At 42.2% G+C, this 20,416-nt stretch overlaps 1 protein-coding gene across 3 annotated transcripts in view; it reads right to left on the reverse strand.

The window, feature by feature from the left end:
* Positions 1-20,416, reverse strand: part of IFT43 (intraflagellar transport 43) — a 130,451-nt gene that overhangs the window by 77,644 nt on the left and 32,391 nt on the right. For all 3 annotated transcript variants that reach the window (XM_058293059.2, XM_071213788.1, XM_058293057.2), the window contains exon 3: positions 637-701. In XM_058293059.2, coding sequence (XP_058149042.1) covers positions 637-701 — 65 coding nt within the window. The remainder of the gene's footprint in view (positions 1-636; positions 702-20,416) is intronic.

A 20,416-nucleotide genomic window follows, 5' to 3' on the forward strand; every position in this document is an offset into this window, starting at 1 on the left:
CTGATGAGCTAATACGGGGTAGTCAGGTTATCAATATTCATGTCATGTTATACACTGGCTTATGGTAAACCCAAGATGCCAACTTGGCAAGGTGATGGTACATGTACTGTTTTTTATGAATAAATAATCTGTGTCCAGAGGGAAACTTACTGCAGATTTCACCAACAGTTATTAACCATCAACTCCATTCTGTTTAGAAAATTATTTTAAGAAGACTGCAGGAATATCACAACATAGATGAACCTTGAAAACATTATGCCAAGTAAAAGAGGACAGCCACAAAGAATCACATATTGCATGATTCCATTTATAAGAAATGTCCAGAATAGGCAAATCATAGAGACAGAAAGTAGACTGGTGGTTGCCTAGGCCTGGGAGGTTAGCGGGAAGGAGACTGACTGCTAATGGGTACAGGTTTCTTTCTGGGGGGATAAAAATGTCCTAAAATTGATTGTGGGGACAGTTGTACAACTCTGTGAATATACTAAAATTCACTAACTGTACATTTTAAATGAGTAATTGTACAATATATGAATTACAGCTCAATAAAGTTGTTATTTTAAAAAAGAAAGAAAGAACAACACAGGAGAAAAATCCTCCACCCCTACGCCCACCCCATGAGCTATAGGTACTTACTTTGAAGTCTTCATGGAATCATCTGCCCAGCCTCCCAGCCGACGGGGGGGTTTGGGAGGGGGAGCCTACAAGGAAAAAGAAGGCAAAATAACACATTTAATGTTTGCATTCAAACACCAGAGTGCCTGGGGATAAGACCATATAAACCAATACTCAGCCTGGCAAAACCTTTTGAATAAAAATGTAGTAACCTTGCTAATTTACTATGAAAATCTGGGTGCTTTCATACCTTGCTGGTGGGTGTAGAAATTGACACAACATTCCTAAAGAGCAATTTCACAATATGTATAGGAAGCCTTAAAAATCCTCATACTTTTTGAGCCAGCAATTCCAATCCTAGAAATTTATCCCAAGGAAAGAATCAGAGAGGAACAAGATGTAACTTTCAAACAGTGAGTAACTGGAAACAACCTAAATGGCCAGGAGTTGAGTAAAACACAGCACATACATGTGAAAATACTGTGCAATAATAAAAACCAATGCAACAAAAAATATTTAATGTCATTAGAAAGCTTCAAATATATTAATTAAAAAAATCAAGAAACAGGGAAGCGGACTTGGCTCAATGGATAGGGCATCCGCCTACCACATGGGAGGTCCACACTTCAAACCCCGGGCCTCCTTGACCAGTGTGGAGCTGGCCCACGCACAGTGCTGATGCGCACAAGGAGTGCCATGCCATGCAGGGGTGTCCCCCACGAAGGGGAGCCCCACGTGCAAGGAGCGCCCCCTGTAAGGAGAGCCGCCCAGTGTGAAAGCAAGTGCAGCCTGCCCAAGAAAGGCGCCACACACATGGAGAGCTGACACAACAAGATGACGCAACAAAAAGAAACACAGATTCCCAGTGCCGCAGATAAGGATAGAAACGGTAACAGAAGAACACACAGCGAATGGACACAGAGAGCAGACAACTGGGGGGGGGGAGAGAAAAAAATTAATTAATTAATCTTTAAAAAAAAATCAAGAAACACTTTGCAAAATAGCAAGTATATGCTTCTGATTTTGTGAAAAGATTATACATACATAGTATCTAGTATTAATTTACTATATGTACATGAGGAGGAGAGGATCCCAGTGATGGGATTATGGACAATTTTTAATTTCTTTCTTTGTGCAAATGTATATTTTCCTAATTTTTTTTTTAGAATCAACATATTACTTTTGTAAATGGAAAAATAACAAAATAAAGATATAAGATGGAAGATCATTTAGAAGACATAAACTAAAGTAGTTGGTTAAAATTCTGCTCAAATCATTTAGGATGGAAGCAATCAGTGCAATGGATGCATTCAAAGCCCAAGTGCAGAAATTCTTATCTGGCATATTAGCAACTAAAAATACCAAGGAGGGAAGTGGACTTGGCCCAATGGATAGGGCATCCGCCTACCACATGCGAGGTCCAAGGTTCAAACCCCAGGCCTCCTTGACCCGTGTGCAGCTGGCCCATGTGCAGTGCTGATGCGTGCAAGGAGTGCTGTGCCATGCAGGGGTGTCCCCTGCATAAGGGAGCCCCATGTGCAAGGAGTGCTCCCCATAAGATGAGCTGCCCAGCACCAAAGCAAGTGCAGCCTGCCCAAGAATGGTGCCTCACACACGGAAAGCTGACATGACAAGATGACACAACAGAAAGAAACACAGATTCCTGGTGCTGCTGATAAAGATAGAAGCGGTCACAGAAGAACACACAGCAAATGGACACAGAGAGCAGACAATGGGGGGGGGGGGAGAGAAATAAATAAATAGATAGATAAATAAATCTTAAAAGAAAAAAAAGTACGAAGGGAAAATCAACCAACCCACTGAATCACTCTAGTTGGATAAAAGTGCATGGAATATTTTCTATTCTGAATTACCAAGCATTCCACTAAGACTTTTTTTTGAAGTGCGAACTTCTTTCTAAGAACTTCATATAATTTAACTGCTGTTCTCTGTCTAAAGAAAAGTCTTTGATAAACGGATGAACACAGGGGTTGGCGAACTTTTTCTGTAAAGGGCTACATAGTAAACACTTTTGGTTTTGTGGCAGGTCATGCGGTCTCTGTTGTGATTACTCAGTTCTGATACTGCAGAGCAATAAACAGTCATAGGTAATTGTATTAGCCAAAGGGGCACTGATGCAAAATACCAGAAATCGGTTGGTTTTTATAAAGGGTATTTATTTGGAGTAGAAGCTTACAGATACCAGGCCATAAAGCGTAAGTTACTTCCCTCACTAAAGTTTATTTCCATGTGTTGGAGCAAGATGGCTGCCAAGGTCTGCAAGGGTTCAGGCTTCTTGGGTTCCTCTCTTCCTGGGGCTTGTTTCTCTCCAGGCTCAGCTGCCCTGCTCTCTCCACAAGGTCAGCTGTAAACTATCAGGCAACTGGCTCTGGCTCTCTCCCCAGGGCTCGATTCTCTCTGGGTTCAGCTGCTCTGCTCCTCTGTGTGCTTATTTCCCAGGCTCCAGCTCAAAAACTCTGAACTCTGTCCTTTGCCATGTCTTTTCTCTATGAGTCTCTGCCCACCAAGGGGTGGAGACTCAATGTCCTACTGATGTGGCCCAATCAAAGTCCTAATCATAATTTCATCAATTAAAAGTGATACCTCTGACAGACCAGTTTACAAACATAATCCAGTAACTATTTCTGAATTTTCATAAACAATGCCAAAATGCTACAGTAAGAAATAAATGGGTGTGGTTGAATTCCCATAAAATTACAAAAACAGGCAGTATGCCAGATTTGGCCAGAGGGATGTAGTTTGTTGACCCCTGGACTGAAATGTTGTTTCACAGCAACTCCCTTTTAATTGACTTCTTAAAGTCTATCTTGTACTGTGGCAGTTTGAAATTATTTTATGAATCCCAAAAAGAGAAATATTATGTTTGTAAACTAATCTATTCCCTCTGATTTCATTAAATTTATTTGAGGGGTCTTTGCTTAGATTACTTGATAAGATCGCTTTAGGGCTTTGGATTGGACCACATCACTGAGGCATGACTCAGGTTGAGTCTCTGCCCCCTTGCTGGGTCTGATATAAACTGCAAATACGAGAGAGACTCACTCAGACATACACAGGAAAAGGAAGCTGCCATGTTTGATTCTGTCACGTAAAAGAAAGGATTGCTTAAGCACGAAGTCCCAAGAGGCGGCGCTGAAGGGCAGCTCAAGAGGAAAGGGTGAGCCCAGAGGGGAAGGCTGCAAACTCCACAGAGATCAGTGGTCATCTTGCTTCACCATGTGGCAACACACCAGGATCAACAGTAGTTGACTGTGGTGAGAAAGCACCTCATGGTGCCCTGATTTGGTCTTTTCATGACCTGGGAACTGTAAGCTTTTACCCTCAAATAAATCCCCTGTATAAAAGCTAACACATTTCTGGTACTTTGCACTGACAAACCTTTGGCAAACAAGAGAACTTTTTTAAGAAAATATCCCCTCAACCTGCCAAAGTACCTCTATGCTTTTGATCCTTCTATTTTACACTGAGATGCATTTTCTTTCCTGCTTCTTTAGTAGTATTCCAGCCACAAAGAATGTACTTAGATACTGGGCCTTTCTACAGAGTAAGCTACAGAAATAACTACCTGAGAAGAACCTGAGGCCTGGAACACCTGTACCCAACTTAGTTCCCAGGAAATATCAGCAACACTTCAGAGAAAAAACAAACATAAGCTTTCTGTGCTAGAAGCAGGCAATGGAGCTATTTTGAAGCTCTGTACATCTCCACTGGAAAAAGCAAAAATAGAGATGAAGAAAATAACCTATTGTTTGTCTCTGATGGCCAGGAGAAAAAGCCCGAAAAAGAAGATGTACCAAGTCAGAGAACCCCACCATTGCTTCCCTGGCCACACTTCATTTTCTGGTACACCTGGTCTCCAAACACTCCCATCCCTAGCCTGAAAGGGGAAGCCCTATATCCCATGACCCCTTAGACAAAGCTGATGGAAACAAGGGTATACCAGTCTGACCCAATCAGAACCAATCGGATTCTCTGTCCCAGGAACCTGGAATTGAGCATAGAGGCTAAGTCACTCAGACAGCACTGGGCACTGGAACTAGATCAGGGCCAGCTGGAATCACAATACCCCAAATTTACCACAAGTCAAAGCTGTGTATAAGAAATCAAGAATTTTGCAGAGAGATGCATGACTACAAACACAGAGATAAAACCAAGAGGTGTAAAAGGCCCCTAAAGCTTTCTTGGTGCCCAAAAAACATTAGACAGGTAGGCTCATTCACTTATTCATTAACAATCACTGCAACACTCTTAACACGCCTAAAGCACTGAGTTAGGGAGCCGTAAAAAGTGAAATGAAGAGTACTGATCTGAACCATATTGGGCCCCCTCAAGGGATGATCAGCTGATGTCAATGGAGATTTTAAACCTACCTGACCTGCATATATCTTTTCTGTGCTTTTGCAGATAACACCACTTATTACTTTGCCAAGGATAGGGCCAGCTTGGATGTATACTCCCAGCACTGGAGGTCACAGAGTAGAAGCCACATATTTTGTATGGTTATATGGAATGTGTTTGTTTAATCTAAGCTATCATTATAAACTGGAGGATTTCCACACAAAAAGTTAGATTTCCAGCTTCTCTTGAAAAAAAAAAAAAAAAAAAAAAAAAACAGCAGCTGCTCCTGAAAGAATGGGCATGTGAATCCCAGTCTGCCACAGTTTGCCATAGTCCCCACCCTCCCTTTCTATCTCCTTCCTGCCACTCACCATTTGTTATTACTGCACTTGTGCTATTTTTTCTCTTCCAGTACAGAATTACATTTCTCTGTCCCCGTGTCTATCCAAAATGGGAAAATGAAAACTATGCAATTGTTTTTAGAAGAATGGAAGAGAGCATGTTTCTTGGTAGAAGTATGGGCTTTTCTTATGTGTTCAGTATGCAAATTTTTTTCTCTCTCCCTTTCCCCCCCCACCCACAGTTGTCTGCTCTCTGTGTCCATTCGTCTGCTCTCTGTGTCCATTCGCTGTGTGTTCTTCTGTGACTGCTTCTATCCTTATCAGCAGCACCGGGAATCTGTGTTTCTTTTTGTTGCGTCATCTTGCTGCGTCAGCTCTCCATGTGTGTGGCGCCATTCTTTCGTGCTGGGCGGCTCTCCCGACGGGGCACACTCCTTGCACGTGGGGCTCCCCTATGCAGGGGACACCCCTGTATGGCACGGCACTCCTTGTGCGCATCAGTACCGTGCCTGGGCCAGCTCCACCCAGGTCAAGGAGGGCAGGGGTTTGAACCTTGGACCTCCCATGTGGTAGGCGGATGCCCTATCCACTGGGCCAAGTCTACTTCCCCAGTATGCAAACTGAAAGTATATTTGAGTCTCACCCCTAGGCCACTTCACACTGATGCTACTACCTGCTTGGATCCTGTCAGGATCTGCATGTATGTTATGGATCGAATCATGTATCCCAAAAATACATGGTCAAGCCCTAAATACTGGTCTTGTGATGTGAACCCATCTGTAAATAGGTCCTTTGAGGATGTTACTACTTAAGGTGAGGCCAAACTGAGTCAGGGTGGGCCTGAATCCATATGACTGGAGTCCACATAAGCAGAGGAAATTGAACACAGTAGGAGATAGATGGGGAAAGAAACGGCCACGTGCAAAAGGCAGAGATAGAGCTATGGATTGCTGGAAGCAACCACCAGAATATAACAGCCTGCCATGGAGGGCTTCTAGTTTGCCTCTAGAAATGGCAATGTATATTCAGGTAGGCTGCTACCTCCTAAGATGAGGGCTAGGAGAACAGCTGTTCAGCCATACAAGCTTTGGTGTATAGCATCACTTGGACTAGGCAGACAATTTAGGAAGCCACAAAAATGTAACATCATAATCCTGGAATGGTTGCGGTTAGACACGCACATGTCACTGACACGGAGCTCTTTGAGGGCAGGGAAGGCATCTTAGTCAATTTGGTATGCCTCAGGTACTCCAGGGGTGGTCTGCACAGAGGAAATGCTCAGTAAGGGCTGTTCAGTGGAAGACTGACTCAATCAATTACTGGACCCAGCCCTTAGGGAGCTCAAGACTACTAGAATCTATAAAATGTGGCCATAAATCATCCTAATAGGAATTAGCAAGAGCAGGCAAAGAACTGTGGTGGTCATAGGAAGAGATCATTTCCTGACTGTGGTGGTGAATGGATTAAGAAAGGCTTCCCGAGAGGTGGTCTTTGAGCTAAATCTTAAAGAATTACAGGGATTTAGAGAGGGGAGATATTAAAAAATACTTAACGTGGTACTGGATGCTCCAGCTGTGACCCATCAGAGTGGAAGCTGGTTGGGATCCCTGCTGTGCCAGGCATTATGATGGCTTTAGATGAGGGATCAGGGTAAAGTCAAAACTCCAGAATATGGTATTCAGTGCCTGCTTTCTCAGCCTTCTTCACCATTCATCCACTCATGCAACCTACACCCAAACTACACAGAGATATCTTTCCTCAAATACCATCATGCTTTCACTCAGGCTGTTCTCTTTGCCCAGAATACCATTTTCCCCACTGTATCTACCAAGTGAACTGCTTCTCCTTCAAGGCCCTCATCAAATTATGTTTCATCTTCTGAGGTAGAATTATTTTTCTCCCCTAAATATGATGACAGTGTTTGTCCCACTAGACAGTAAACTCCTCAAGGGCAAGGACTGCATCTTATTTAGTTCTGTATCCCTAGTCCACAGTCCAGAGCCTCATATGTGGGAGGTGCTAAATAAATATTTGTTGAATGCAAGAGTGAATGGCATTCTAGTCAGCAGGAACTAGATGAACAAAGGTAGTAAAAGGTTTGGAGAAAAAACTGCTTAATTTGGCTGGAGTATAGTAGGAGATAAGATGGAAAGGTATCTTGGGTAAGACTATGAAAGGACTCGGAATTCTACTAGAGGGAGGGGATAGGTATAATTCTGTAGGCAGCAAGGAGCCAGTGAAGGTTTTGGAGCAGGGGAGTAATGCGATGAGAAATAAATTTAGTTTAACTCCCACCCCACCCCCACACACACCCCAAAAAAGAATGCAACAGCCTTCTGAGAAAGCACAATCCTACTGACCCTTTGATTTTGGACTTCTGGCCTCCAAAACTGTGAGACAATAAATTCCTTTTGTTCAAGCCAAGCAGTGTGTAGTATTTGTTACAGCAGCCCTGACAAATTAAGAAGGTTTGAGACCTCTGCACTAGACTCTCAGAGCTGGGATCCTCTGCTTTCTTCTCTTTGCTCTAGAAGCTGGAAAAGAAAGAATGAATCCAAGTAAAATCCACGATGCTCCTCCAGTCTCCAGGCTTGTTTAGTTTGATAAAAGCTGCTGGGAGCAATACACCAGAATGAATGGGCTTCTACAGTGGGGATTTATTAACTTAAAAGCTTACATTTCTGAGACTGTGAAAATATCCAAATCAAGGCTTCATCAGGTGATGCTTTTCTCACCAAGTACTGGCTGCTGGTGGTCCTAGATGCCTCTCACGAGCCAGGGCACAATGGTGGCAGGCATTCTCAGTCTCATGAGGAGTTGACACAATATTGTAAAAACGAACAATTTATTAAGCCAGTGTCCTGACCTTCTGCGTAAACTATTTTTCATTTCCCCAGTCATGGAGATCAACAGGAAGAGGGTGGATTATGAAGAAATCCTCTGAGCTGAATGGGGCAGGGGTTGTAGGAATCCCTCTACTTTCTACCAGGCATCTTGGCAAGCCTCAGGAGAAAGCACTGAGGCAGATGGGAGATGGGGACAAGCAGAGTTTAGGCCTCTGCAAGGTAGGGCTTGGACATTTAGCAGGGGATGTCTATTTCCTGATGCGAAATCCCTATATTCATTATTTAGTACTCTAAGTTCACAGGCAAGAAATTGTGTAAACACCATCTACTATAAGTCTTATTAAGGCAACACACAAATACCCTCACTGGACGAGACATTTAATTAACCAGTATAACCAAGTTATAAAGGCTTGTATCCAGAACTCAACTTTGTTCCTTCTGTGGGGAACTGGGCACTGTCCTATGTGCATTAGGTAAGACAGAAAAAGTAGATGTCTTCCCCATCCTCAAATATTACTCCAGTTCAATGAGGCCGAAAAGAGGTAGAATTCAGGGTGCATCAGTCTGTATGAAATCCATGTGATTGGATCTCAGACTTAATTTGAAATCCAAAAAGCCACACTGGAGGTTCTAGTGATGGAGCATCACAAGGAGGTACTGAGTCATTCCAGGGAGAGGCTGCATCTAGAGTTTAAAGCGGTGGAGCTATCACACTGGTTACAGAATCCTTTCAGCCATGGGGTTTTCCACTAAATACTTCCATTTTCTTGCCACCTTGGTGGTTTTGATTGGGTCACTTTCTCCTGGGGCATCATTTAAGACAGTGCTCTTACAAGTATGCATAAAGTCTGCAACATGTAGCTAAAGGCTAAACAGAATCGTAGCACTTAGGACCGGTCAAGGAAAGGAGAGACCAAGGAAGCATTATTTTAAAAATGAGGCTTGTCCTGCATTTGCAAGATGAGCAGGAGTAAAAAGGAAAAGCATTCTAGAAGCAACCAGATCCAAGGGTATAGTGAGGACAGGGACAACAGATACCACTTGGCCTATAGCAAATGTTAACTGACTACCCTTTTGCCAGGAGTCCCCAGGAAAAATCTTTGTGGGTCTGAGCCCCTCAGCATCTATTATTTTATAGTGATGGATTTAAGGTGTAAACTGATACAACACGATCCTAATGCAGCAGTTTGAAATTAGGTACAAATCATCTGTTTGAAATGGAAGCGAGTAAGTGGCTTTTAGCAATACAATTTAAAGGGTCTGGTAGGCTTCCTTTGTACGGACAGCCCAGCCCTTGAGTGCCTGGCTGCTCTCCCTAAGAGATATAATGGCCTCCTAGATGCCTAGTTAGTCCCATTCAAACACAGTCCCATGGCTTTCTTCCTGGGGCAATCTAAAGCACAGGACACATACCAAGGCTAAGCTACTGCTGTTGCTCCTTTTAGGACCAGGTGCCAGAACTGCTGTGCTTTCCCTTCCCAAGGTGACAGATCAGAGACAGGGGGACCTGTTGGGGCCTGAATGCCCTCCCCACTCAACTGTCAATGCTCCAGTCCCAGCACAGCCAGAAGCAGTGAAAAGCTGTAATCCTTCCATTTGGGCCAGGGGTCCTTCCCTTTTCCACCCATCAGGTCTGGACAGGACAAGAGGAGACATTCAACCTGATTTATCTTTTTTCTCAAATTTGTGTGTGTGAATTCTCTGTGTAATGGCCCATTCATTTAAAGGAAAAAGAACCTATTCTTGAAACTAGAAATTTAATCATTAGGCAGGCTAAGACAATCATAGAGACCTTTTCCATGAATACCAGACCAAATCCAGAATCCTGGACCATGCACCTGGGAAGACACTACTAATCTGTTTGAGTCAGTTTCTCTGAAGAAATCTATTTGCTTCAGCGTCAGAGAGAAACAAAACAAAACAAGACGCGAGAGAGATCAGAGCCCAAACAAAATTTTAAAAGCCAGAAAGATGAGAAGGTCTGATCCTAGAATTCAAAAGTCCTGGTTTATTCTTTAAATTACTCTGCTTCTGAATATCAGCCCCAATACACTGGCTGGGAAAACAATTTCCAATTTTGGCAGACTTACTGCCAGGTAACATTACTCATACTTGTCTTAAAAAAAGCAAGTCTTAAAATGTACACCACCAAGAGGGACAGAAATAGGAATGGGTGACGGTAGGCCTCAGGCAGTGCATCCCTCGTGTTCTCTCTTGAAAGCTGGAGTCACGTCTCTGAGTGTGGGAAATGAGCACAGCCTGCCAGGGACTGCCGCCTGATGGACGGAGGGGGCAGGACCCTGCATAGCATAAAAGAGAAGCAAAAATGTGCTCTCTCCAAAAATAAACAGGGGGCAGGAGTGACTGGGAGTAAAGAGTTGGAAGCACGTGACCAGTGGTTGCAATCCTGAAATACCAGCTCTCCGCAAAAAGGAGCCCGTGAGAGGCAGAGAGCAGGCAATTCAGGAAACGACCTCTTTATATGGTCTCATCCGAATGGGCCAGGATTCAACTAACTGGAATTACCAAGTCAGAGGGAGCCTTTAGGGCCAGACTTGTTTCTGATCTTTATATGGTTCCCCCAGATTCTTAAGATGCCAAAATAGAAAAGATGCTGCAGTGCCAAAAAAGGAGTCTTCTGAGTTGAGAAACTTCTCAAACACATTCAAACGACCTGGAGAAACCCCACAATATCAATCAGACCATGTGTTGACTCCCACCTCCCCCACCAAGAGTCTTAAATCCATCTGCAACCTGTTTCAAATAAGCCAGTCCAAACAAACGCATAAAATCCCAATGGGGAAGACACTTAGTTAAGCAACATCCATAACCAGCCTCGCACCTATCCATCTTTCAGTTTCCAGGGGATACAGCTCCCACATTCAAAACCTTGATTATTACCTAAAAAAACAATTCTTCCCTTCCTTTCTCTAGCACTCTGAAAGAAGGTCCATCATAGAGAAGACTTACACTCATATGAACATACACTGAAGCGGCTGGCATCTAGTCCTCAAATCTAATCCTCCATGTGCAGTTCCATCTCTCAATGTCTTCCTCTGAATTCCCCCTCAACCCTGCCTCAACAACTATTTTTTAAAGACCTGCCTACCCCCGCCGCCCCCCCCCCCACAGTGGATTTAAGATCAGTGGAAGGTAATGGATCATCCAAGCTTATAACTGAACCCATATAAGTAGACATAGTTCTTTCAAGTGGAAATGGACATCTTAAAATGCAAATTCTATTTTAAGTATAAGTAAGAAATCTGAATTATCAAGGGATGCTAAAGTCATTGGGTGAAAGACTGATGGGAAACTGGACATTCTCCTGGTGCCAAAGAATCACCCTGAATCTTACATACTGGTTGCAAGGGGGCAAATGTTCCTTAACAAGGGAGATATCTAACTCAGTGACCCATCTTAGCAGCACTAAGAGCGGGGCATATGTGCTCCTGATATGATGCCACTTAAGGAACATAACACCATCCAGGAAGATTCCCACCAAAACATTCAAACTAAAACTAATCAAAACTTCCAATCTGACTTCCAGTTTATAGGAAATCAAGGGACAGAGGAATAAGTTAAATGATACCAGGAAGAGAAGAAAGAATCAGACTGATCCAGAGTGTGGGATATTCTATAAAATAGCTGGCCTGAATAGCTTCAAAAAGTCCAAGTCATTAAAAGGGGTGGAGGGAAAGAGATGGAACAGAGGACTGTTCTCAATTAAAAAGAGACTTAAGAGTGCTAGATCTGTACAATGGTGTGGTCCTGGATTGGATACAGGTTTGAAAAAAATTGCCAAAAAAGACACTCTGGAGGCAACTGGGGAAAGTGTATACAATCTGGGTAATAAATGTTATTAGGGAATTATTAATTGTGTTAGGTATAGAATTGTGATTTTTTTTAAAGGAAAATGTCCTTATTTTTTAGAGATATATCTGGAAGTATTTAACTGACATGTTGTGATGTCTATAATTTGTTTTGAAATAATATATACATAAAACATATTTTAAATATATTTCATAAATTTAATAAAAAATGGAAAAATGTTGAGAACAGTTAAATTTAGGCAGTAGACGTTTGTTGTTATCTGTGCTATCCTTTCTACTTTTCTGGATGTTTTAAATTTTAATGGAAGTTAAAACAGAAAAAGAGAAATTTAGGTTAACAAAGAAAGGCAGGGTTGTGAGGAGGAGGACACCAATATGACAGTTGTTTATGGATATATCTGCTCAATGAAAATCTATGTTGAATAGGAACAGAGACCTAAAAAGGGTTTAGAGTGGTAAGTGTTTAATTTTTTAAAAATGTAGAACAGTGTTATAATACTGCTGTATGTGACAGTTTGAGATTATTTTATGAATTCCCAAAAAAGAAAGATCATGTTTGTAAGCTATTCTATTTCTCTGGGTGTGACACCCTTTCTGACTGCGCTACATTCAATTGAGGGGCCTTTGATTAGATTACTTGATAAGATCACTTCAGGGCTTTGGATTGGACTGTATCACTGAGGCTGTCTCCACCCCTTTACTGGGTCTGATATAAACCCAGAGACCCAGACAGACACAGGAAAAGGAAGCCACCGTGTTTGATTCAGCCATGTAAGAGAGGACTAGAAGATTGCTTAAGCATGAAGCCCTAAGTAGATGGGCCCATGGAGCAGCTCAGGAGGAGACTGATAGCTTACAGCTGAACTCAGGAAGAAAGTGGAACAGCCGAGACATTTCTGGAAGAGACAAGCCCTATGCCTTGCTGCCCTTAGCTGAGCTCAAACCCCAGCAGAGATCAGTGGCCATCTTGCTTCAACACATGGCAGCTGACCTTGGTGAGAAAGCATGTCTGATGGCGCCTCAGTTTGGACATTTCACAGTCTAAGAACTGTAAGCTTTTACCCCAAATAAATCCCTTTTATAAGAGTCAACCCACTTCTGGTACTTTGCATTGGCAGCCCTCTAGCAAACTAAAACACTGTACAATTTTGTTTAAAAGGCTGAGACTTATGACTCATTCTATAGTTATTCCAATTTACATTTTTCATTATAAGAAGGAAATGTTTACACAGACTACAATATCATTGCATAGAACCATTATCCACTTAATGGCTGGGAAGTCCTAACAAATTGAGGACCAAAAAACAATTCTACACCCAAAATGCCAGGTCTTGAGATCCCTGTCAGGATTAGAGGTGACTGGAAAATGTGCTTTTAAATAAAAGACCCTCTCTAATTAACTGTGGACTTTTATTTTAATTGTATATATATGGAAATATGAAATTTCAGTAAGGAAAAAACAGTAGAAAGAATATGAGACTAGACACCAAGTAAGCTGGGTTCTCTCTTGCCCAGAGTCTACCACTCCACAGTCCTGGGTGTTTCTTCAGGGTAGAATCTTTTGGTTTTACAACTTTGTGATTCCATGATACTAAGAAGTATAGTCTTTTGAAACTATGGAGAAGGTACCTAGGCAAAAAGACGTAAACTATAGCACTGAACATGTACTATCGATTTGAGGTAGTATGAAGGGCATAGGGACAAAAAAGAGAGAAGACAAGGTTACACAGGGAATTCACAAAATGTATAAATACTTGAGCAAATGTAAATAAATGAATCCAGACAATGAAGAATAATATATTAAATTCATAGCTAATAATAATAATAAAAGCCACCATCTATTGAGGGTTTCTGTGACGGTTAGGTCAGTGTGTAAACACAGCCAGATAATTGTGCCCAGCTGTTTAGTCAAGCAAGCACTGGGCTAATTATAATACAATGGCGCTTATGGACTTGAATCATCGTGAGTTGATTGCATAAATGGCTGATTACATCTACAATCAATCAAAGAGATTGCCGTCAGCAATGAGTGACTTTTTATCAAATCAGTTGAATGCCTTAAAAGGAAAAGGGACTTCAACATTCAGAGAGAATTTTACAGCTTGACTCTAGACAGCCAGTATCTCCTGGGAACTCATCAAGGACCTTCATTGGAGCCCCTGGTTTGCAGCCTGCCTATGCAATTTGGACCTGTACATCCCCACGATCATGTGAGAGAATTTTCTAAAATCTCATACTCCTTACAGATATCTCTTGTCGATTCTGTTTCCCTAAAGAACGCTAATACAGCTTCTGTAAGCCAAAGTTTATGAAATGGGCACTACTACATACCAAGTCTGCAGGTGAGGAAACTGAGCCTTAGAGAGATTAACTTGCTTAAAATCATCCTATCTCTAAACAATGGAGCAAGAATTCAAACCCAGGTCTGTCTGACGCCAAAGCCTTATGCTGAACCAGATGATACATAACTTCCTAGACATAAGATGTACACCAGCTAGAACAAGCTTGAGAACAGAGAGCGGCTGCAGTAAAGAACCTGTCTGGACTGATACCAAGTGCCCAAGAACAAGAGAGACTGGACCAGTGACATCTGGCCTGATATTAGACATAACACCTGGGAAGAACAAACTGAAATGACTGTCTCCTTCATTTATTTTTAAAATACAGCTATTAGTGATATAACATAGGAGGACCACAAAGTCTCTTGGTCTAACCCTTGCCACTTTAGCGAGGCAAACTGTAGTTTATAGTAAGGGAGCTGGGAAGAGTTAAGGGCAAAGCCCAGATTAAAAAGTGATGCCAAAAATAAACTGTAACAGCTTAAGCATTGTGCCAAACTGTGTTAAGCTAAATTCAATATAAATCTTTGTACTTGGAAAGTATCTGTCTTTACTACATGCCACAAGATATTCTCTTCATACCACCGTAGAGCAGCTTTGTAGTATGACTGACTAAATAGAGGGGAGAAGTGAGTATGCCAGAAGGAAGTAAAGGGGAAAAGCTGAAGCCTTAAAGGCGAAGCCGAGGGTGGGGAGGAGAGACAGGCAGTCCTGGGTTCAAATCCTAGAACTGTGACGAACTGTGACTTACTAGCTGTGTAGCTTTGGGTTAGTCACAACTTCACTAATCCTCCTTTTCCTCCCATAAAAAGAAAATAATCAAGAGTTCCTTTATCTGTAGTTGGCGCTGGGGTTTAGTGTATATCCAGGGGACCTGAATCTCTGGACTGTCCATGTGATAGCCAGGCCCTGAGCCTCAAGAGACTTGCAACTCCTACACTCTGGTTTATGGGACTTGCCCCACTCAGCTAACATGGAGGTGAAGAAGGTCAACCACCACGCCAGGGAGCCAAGAACGCCTACAACTGAAAGCAGGAGAATTGCATCCAGCATCCATGTGGAATCTAAGCCCCCTCTTGACATAGATGTGGAGTGGACACAACCATTCTAAGGTCCACAGGATGGAGGAGTAGAGTATGGATTAGAGTGGACTTACTGACATTCTATTCATGAACTATTGTGATTAGTAATTGAAGAAAATGCGGCATTGGTGTGGAGAAAGTGGCCATAGTGGCTGCTGGGTGTGGGGAATGGGAGGAAGAGATGTGATGAGGGGGAGTTTTCGGGACTTGGAGTTGTGCTGGGTGATGCTGCAGGGACAGTTACCAGACATTGTATGTCCTCCCATGGCCCACTGGGTGGACTGTGGGAGCGTGTGGGCTATGGTGTGCACTGTGACGTGCAGCGGTGCTCAGAGATGTATTCACCAAGTGCAATGAATGTCTCATGATGATGGAGAAGGTTGTTGTTATGGGGGGAGGAGTGGGGTGAGGGGGATGGGGGATATATGGGGACCTCATATTTTTTTAATGTAACATTAAAAAAATAAAGCCAAAAAAAAAAAAACCATGGTACTGGACAACAGAAACAGTGAACCTTAAGTTAAACCATGGACTATAGTTAATAGAGCAATTATAAAAATTTGCTTTCATCAGTTGTAAGAAATGTACCATACCAATTCAAGGTGTTAATACTAGGGGTGTATATGGGAATCCTTTGTTTTATGCATGAACTTCAATTTAAATAAAGTTAATGTAATAAAAAAAAGAGTCCTTTATAGACCTTTTATAAACATAGAGACCATCTCTGGCACAGAGCAGCAACTTAATAAGCAGTGGTAATAGTGGCTAATAAATTATTTATCAGAAATAGTAATAGTAATAAAATGCAGGCTTTGAAGGAGATATCTCTAATGCCTAGGGTTAAAATGATAAGAAGTTTTTAGTAAAAGAACATTGTAGGGTCTTTCATTGAGCACTGCCTTGCACATGTTTCATTCCAGGGACCCGATTCATACCTATTCCAGTTTTCCTGCAAAGCGGGGAGTCTCTGAAAATTGCCTGAATCAAGAAGAGGAAGCCACAGTTCAGTTGCTCACTGAGAAATAAAGGCGATGCTCAGGTCAACCACAGCGTCTGAAATCTCCAGCAGGCACTGTGCTGGTGTCGCACTCCCTCAGATAATCGGACAGTCTTTAAAATAAAAAGACCTGTAACCCATACCAACAAAGAGTCATTAAATTGCCCACTAAAAATGACTCATGGGATTGGGCTGCCAGGAGTTTGCTGAAGAGAACACATCTCAGTCGTGAAAATCATTCTTAAAATTCGTCCTTGATTTTCCTACCTTGGCTAGCATCCTCTGAATCTCAATTACATCCCTGTGGGTCATCCTAAATCAGCTCTCCCCTCTTCTGGGGTCTATACCTTCCAGACACTTATAAAGAAATGCCACATTCTCCCATGGGAATTGACACTTAGCCAACATAAACATTCTTTTCAACTTCCATCATAAATCAAACCCCATACGTTTTTGTCATTCTCGTCACTCTTTTCAGTTTGTGAAAATCTATCTAGCATGTGTGTAGCCAGAAAAGTGCACAAGGTTGAGGGTGTGAATTCTCAGCACTCTACAAAAAAACCTTTCCTGGCACCTGTGACTCAGTGCCTGTGGATAAGCACAGGCGAGACTTGCTACCACAACCAAACCCAGGGTGGAATTGCTTGGAGCAGGCTGAGCAAGTTGAGAGAAGTAAGGACTTGCTATAACTTTGAGGCTCTAGGAAACTTGATCTTTTACAAGCCTGCTCAAGGGTGATGATGGAAAAGAAGTGGCTGTAGCTCGAAAGCAGTATTAAGCCAAGGGCTGGTAGCTCCCATCCTGTGAGGCCTACAGAGGCATGCCAGGCTTCATTTTCCACTCCGCTGACGGCAGTGAGACCACAGCCACCCCAGGCCCACACCGTAGTTCTTCTTTATCCTGCACTGCCTGTGGAAGCCTGAAGAAAAGATACTGTGAACACAGGACGAAGTCATGCAGACAAATTAGCACATCTTCCCTATTGCCCTACATTTCAAATGGCCACAGTGAACCCCAAAACAAAAAGTCCTGACAAGTGCTTCCCAAACTTCTAGATTTCACAGATCATCATTTCAAAAAACAAACTGTTTGTGGAGGAGGGTGTGGTTGGCAGTACAAGGTTCCCAATGTTTAATTTTGTTTAAGAACTTTTTTTTAAATCACCATTTTCTCCTGCCATTATTTCATTCAATAGGGGAATCTTTGAAATCTCCCCAAATTAGGAAGGATACAACCTAGAATAAAGGATCTTCCTTTGAACGGAATAAATTTAGTTTATGAAACACTTAGGATAATGTTCTCAGTTTTCTCATTTTGGTAAAAACTTCCTTATAGACCCGTATTAAAACATGTTACAGTCTCTCTCTCTTTCAGATTATCAGTCCAAACCCAAGGTTAATTTCACAGGCTCTCTTCCCACCCTGTCTCAAACAAGGAAGGCTGAAGGCCAGTTACTCAACTACTCCCAGGTAACAGTGGGCTCACATGAAAGGCATGACCGGGTACAGTCACACAGTCCAAACGTTCTGCTACCCAATTTGAGGCTATACGGGAAGAGGTCCAGCCCCTGAAATCGCACATTGCCAATCTCTTTAACACTAGAGGCCTTTACAGATTATTTTTTCAGATAATTCAGCCCAGCTGTATCCCAGGTCTCTGAGCCTCATTCATACTTACATTTCTGACCATTACTTCAAAGTGCACCGCTGATGTTAGAGCACTTTCTATCTCAACAGCTCATGTACCTGAATGCCCCTGTCAGTTACCCAAAGAGAAAAATGACACAATCTTTCTCTGCAACAACAATCTCATTCTTTTCTCACCAACAGTACCTCAGGAAAATACCATAATTTGCATTTTTTAAAAATTTCAAAAGCAACTGACAGGTTCTGGATCGAGGAATGGCAGAGCAGCTAGTATTGAGCTGACTTTCACACAAAAAACAATTATAAGCTTGGGACAAAATAAAACAACTATTTGAAGGTACTGGAGGGTAAACTAAATCAGGAAGACCACTGAACTATACACTTGAAGATGGCTAAAATGGGAAATTTTATGTTGAATACAAGTTACCACAATAATGTTTTATAAAAGCAGGCAGAAGCTAGAGGGGATTTGACCCTTGAAAGAATGAACTGCACTGGGTGAAAAATCCATGTTTAAATGGACTTTCCCCTGAGCACACACTCCAGTCTGTGCAGCAACTGGGCAGTTAAAACTCAAACAGAAAGCTATAGTTTTAGCAACTTGAGGACAAGGTTTGGGGCTATAAGAGTGGGTAGGGGGAAGTGGATTTGGCCCAGTGGATAGGGCGTCTGCCTACCACATGGGAGGTCCAGGGTTCAAACTGAGGGCCTCCCAACCTGTGTGATGAGCTGGCCCACGCACAGTGCTGATGCGCGCAAGGAGTGCCATGCCACGCAAGGGTGTCCCCAGCATAAGGGAGCCCCATGCACAAGGAGTGCGCCCCATAAGGAGAGCCACCCAGCGGGGAAAAAATGCAGCCTGCTTAGGGATGGCACCCCACACACGGATAGCTGATGCAGCAAGATGACGCAACAAAACGAGACACAGATTCTGGGTGCCGCTAACAAGAATACAAGTGGACACAGAAGAACACACAGTGAATGGACACAGAAAGCAGACAAATGGGGATGAGGGGGGAAGGGGAGAGAAATTTTAAAAAAAATGATTGGCAAAAAAAAAAAGTGGATAGGAATGGAGGAGGAGAAATCATGGGAATGAGGAAGCCCCTAACTTGAACTGTACATGCATGAAGGAGACTCCAAGAAACCTGCTGAAAAACAACAGCTGAAAGACTAGAAAAGCTGAGTGGAGGGAAAAAAACAAAAAGCTGAATGAAGGTTTCAGCTGATGTCTATCAGTGGAGACAGAGTTTGGAGTCTGAGTCTCAATGAGTTAGAGGAGCTTGACACGTACCTTGGGCTTTTCCACTGAAACCCCAGAGGGTCATGCCTCAGGAGTGAAGACCAGGACTATGGGATTTTCTCTAGGACTAAAGGCAATACCAAATAGAACTAACAAACCTAGAACCAGTCTCCATAAGTTCAAGGGAATCCACAGATGCTATAACTGCCTGCTGAAACCAAAATCAACGCTTTTTGGAGGAAAATAACATAACCATCCACAGTGCCCTATGTAAATCAAAAATTACCAGACATGTAACTTTTGTAGGAAAATGTAACCTATGCTAAAAAGGAAAAGCTGGCAATAAAAGCTGACCCCAAGATAAACCAGACATTGGAATTAACAGACAAGGGTTTTAAAGCAGCAATTACAAACATGTTCATGGCCTTAAAGGAAAAGATGGTCATAATGAATGAACAGATGGGGGAATCTAGCAGAGAAATAGGAACTATATTTAAAAAAAAAAAACAAACGGAAATTCAGAACTGAAAAGTCCAATATCTGAAATGAAAAATTAATTAGATGCATTTAACAGCAGTTTGGAGACAGCAGAAGAAATAATCAGTAAGCATAAAGATAGATCAACAGAAAATATCCAATCTGAAGAACAAAAAGATAAAGATAGAGAAAAAATTAACAATGCCTCGGGAACAAAAACATAGGATAAGCCTCTGGGATAATATCAAGCAGTTTAACATATCTGTATTGGAGTCCCAGAAACAGAATAGAGAGAAAAGGGAGCAGAAAAAAATATTTGAAGCAATAATGGGCTAACATTCCAGAAATCTGGTGAAAAATATCAATTTACAGATCCAAGAACCTCAGCAAATCCCAGGCAGAATAAACACAAAGAAAACTATACCTAAGCTCATCACAATCAAACTGCTGGAAACCAAAGATTAAGAAAAATCTTTAAAGCAGCCAAAGGGAGGAAAAAAGACATACAGGAGAACAATCACGCAAATGAAGGGTGGCTTCTCATCAGAAACAATGGGAAAGAGGACAAAGGAATGGCCCTCTTTAAAGTGCTGAAAGAAAAAAATTCTCAACCCAGAATTCTATGTCAGTAGAAAATATCC

The sequence above is a fragment of the Dasypus novemcinctus genome, chromosome 3, assembly GCF_030445035.2.
Source record: "Dasypus novemcinctus isolate mDasNov1 chromosome 3, mDasNov1.1.hap2, whole genome shotgun sequence".
NCBI lineage: Eukaryota > Metazoa > Chordata > Mammalia > Cingulata > Dasypodidae > Dasypus > Dasypus novemcinctus.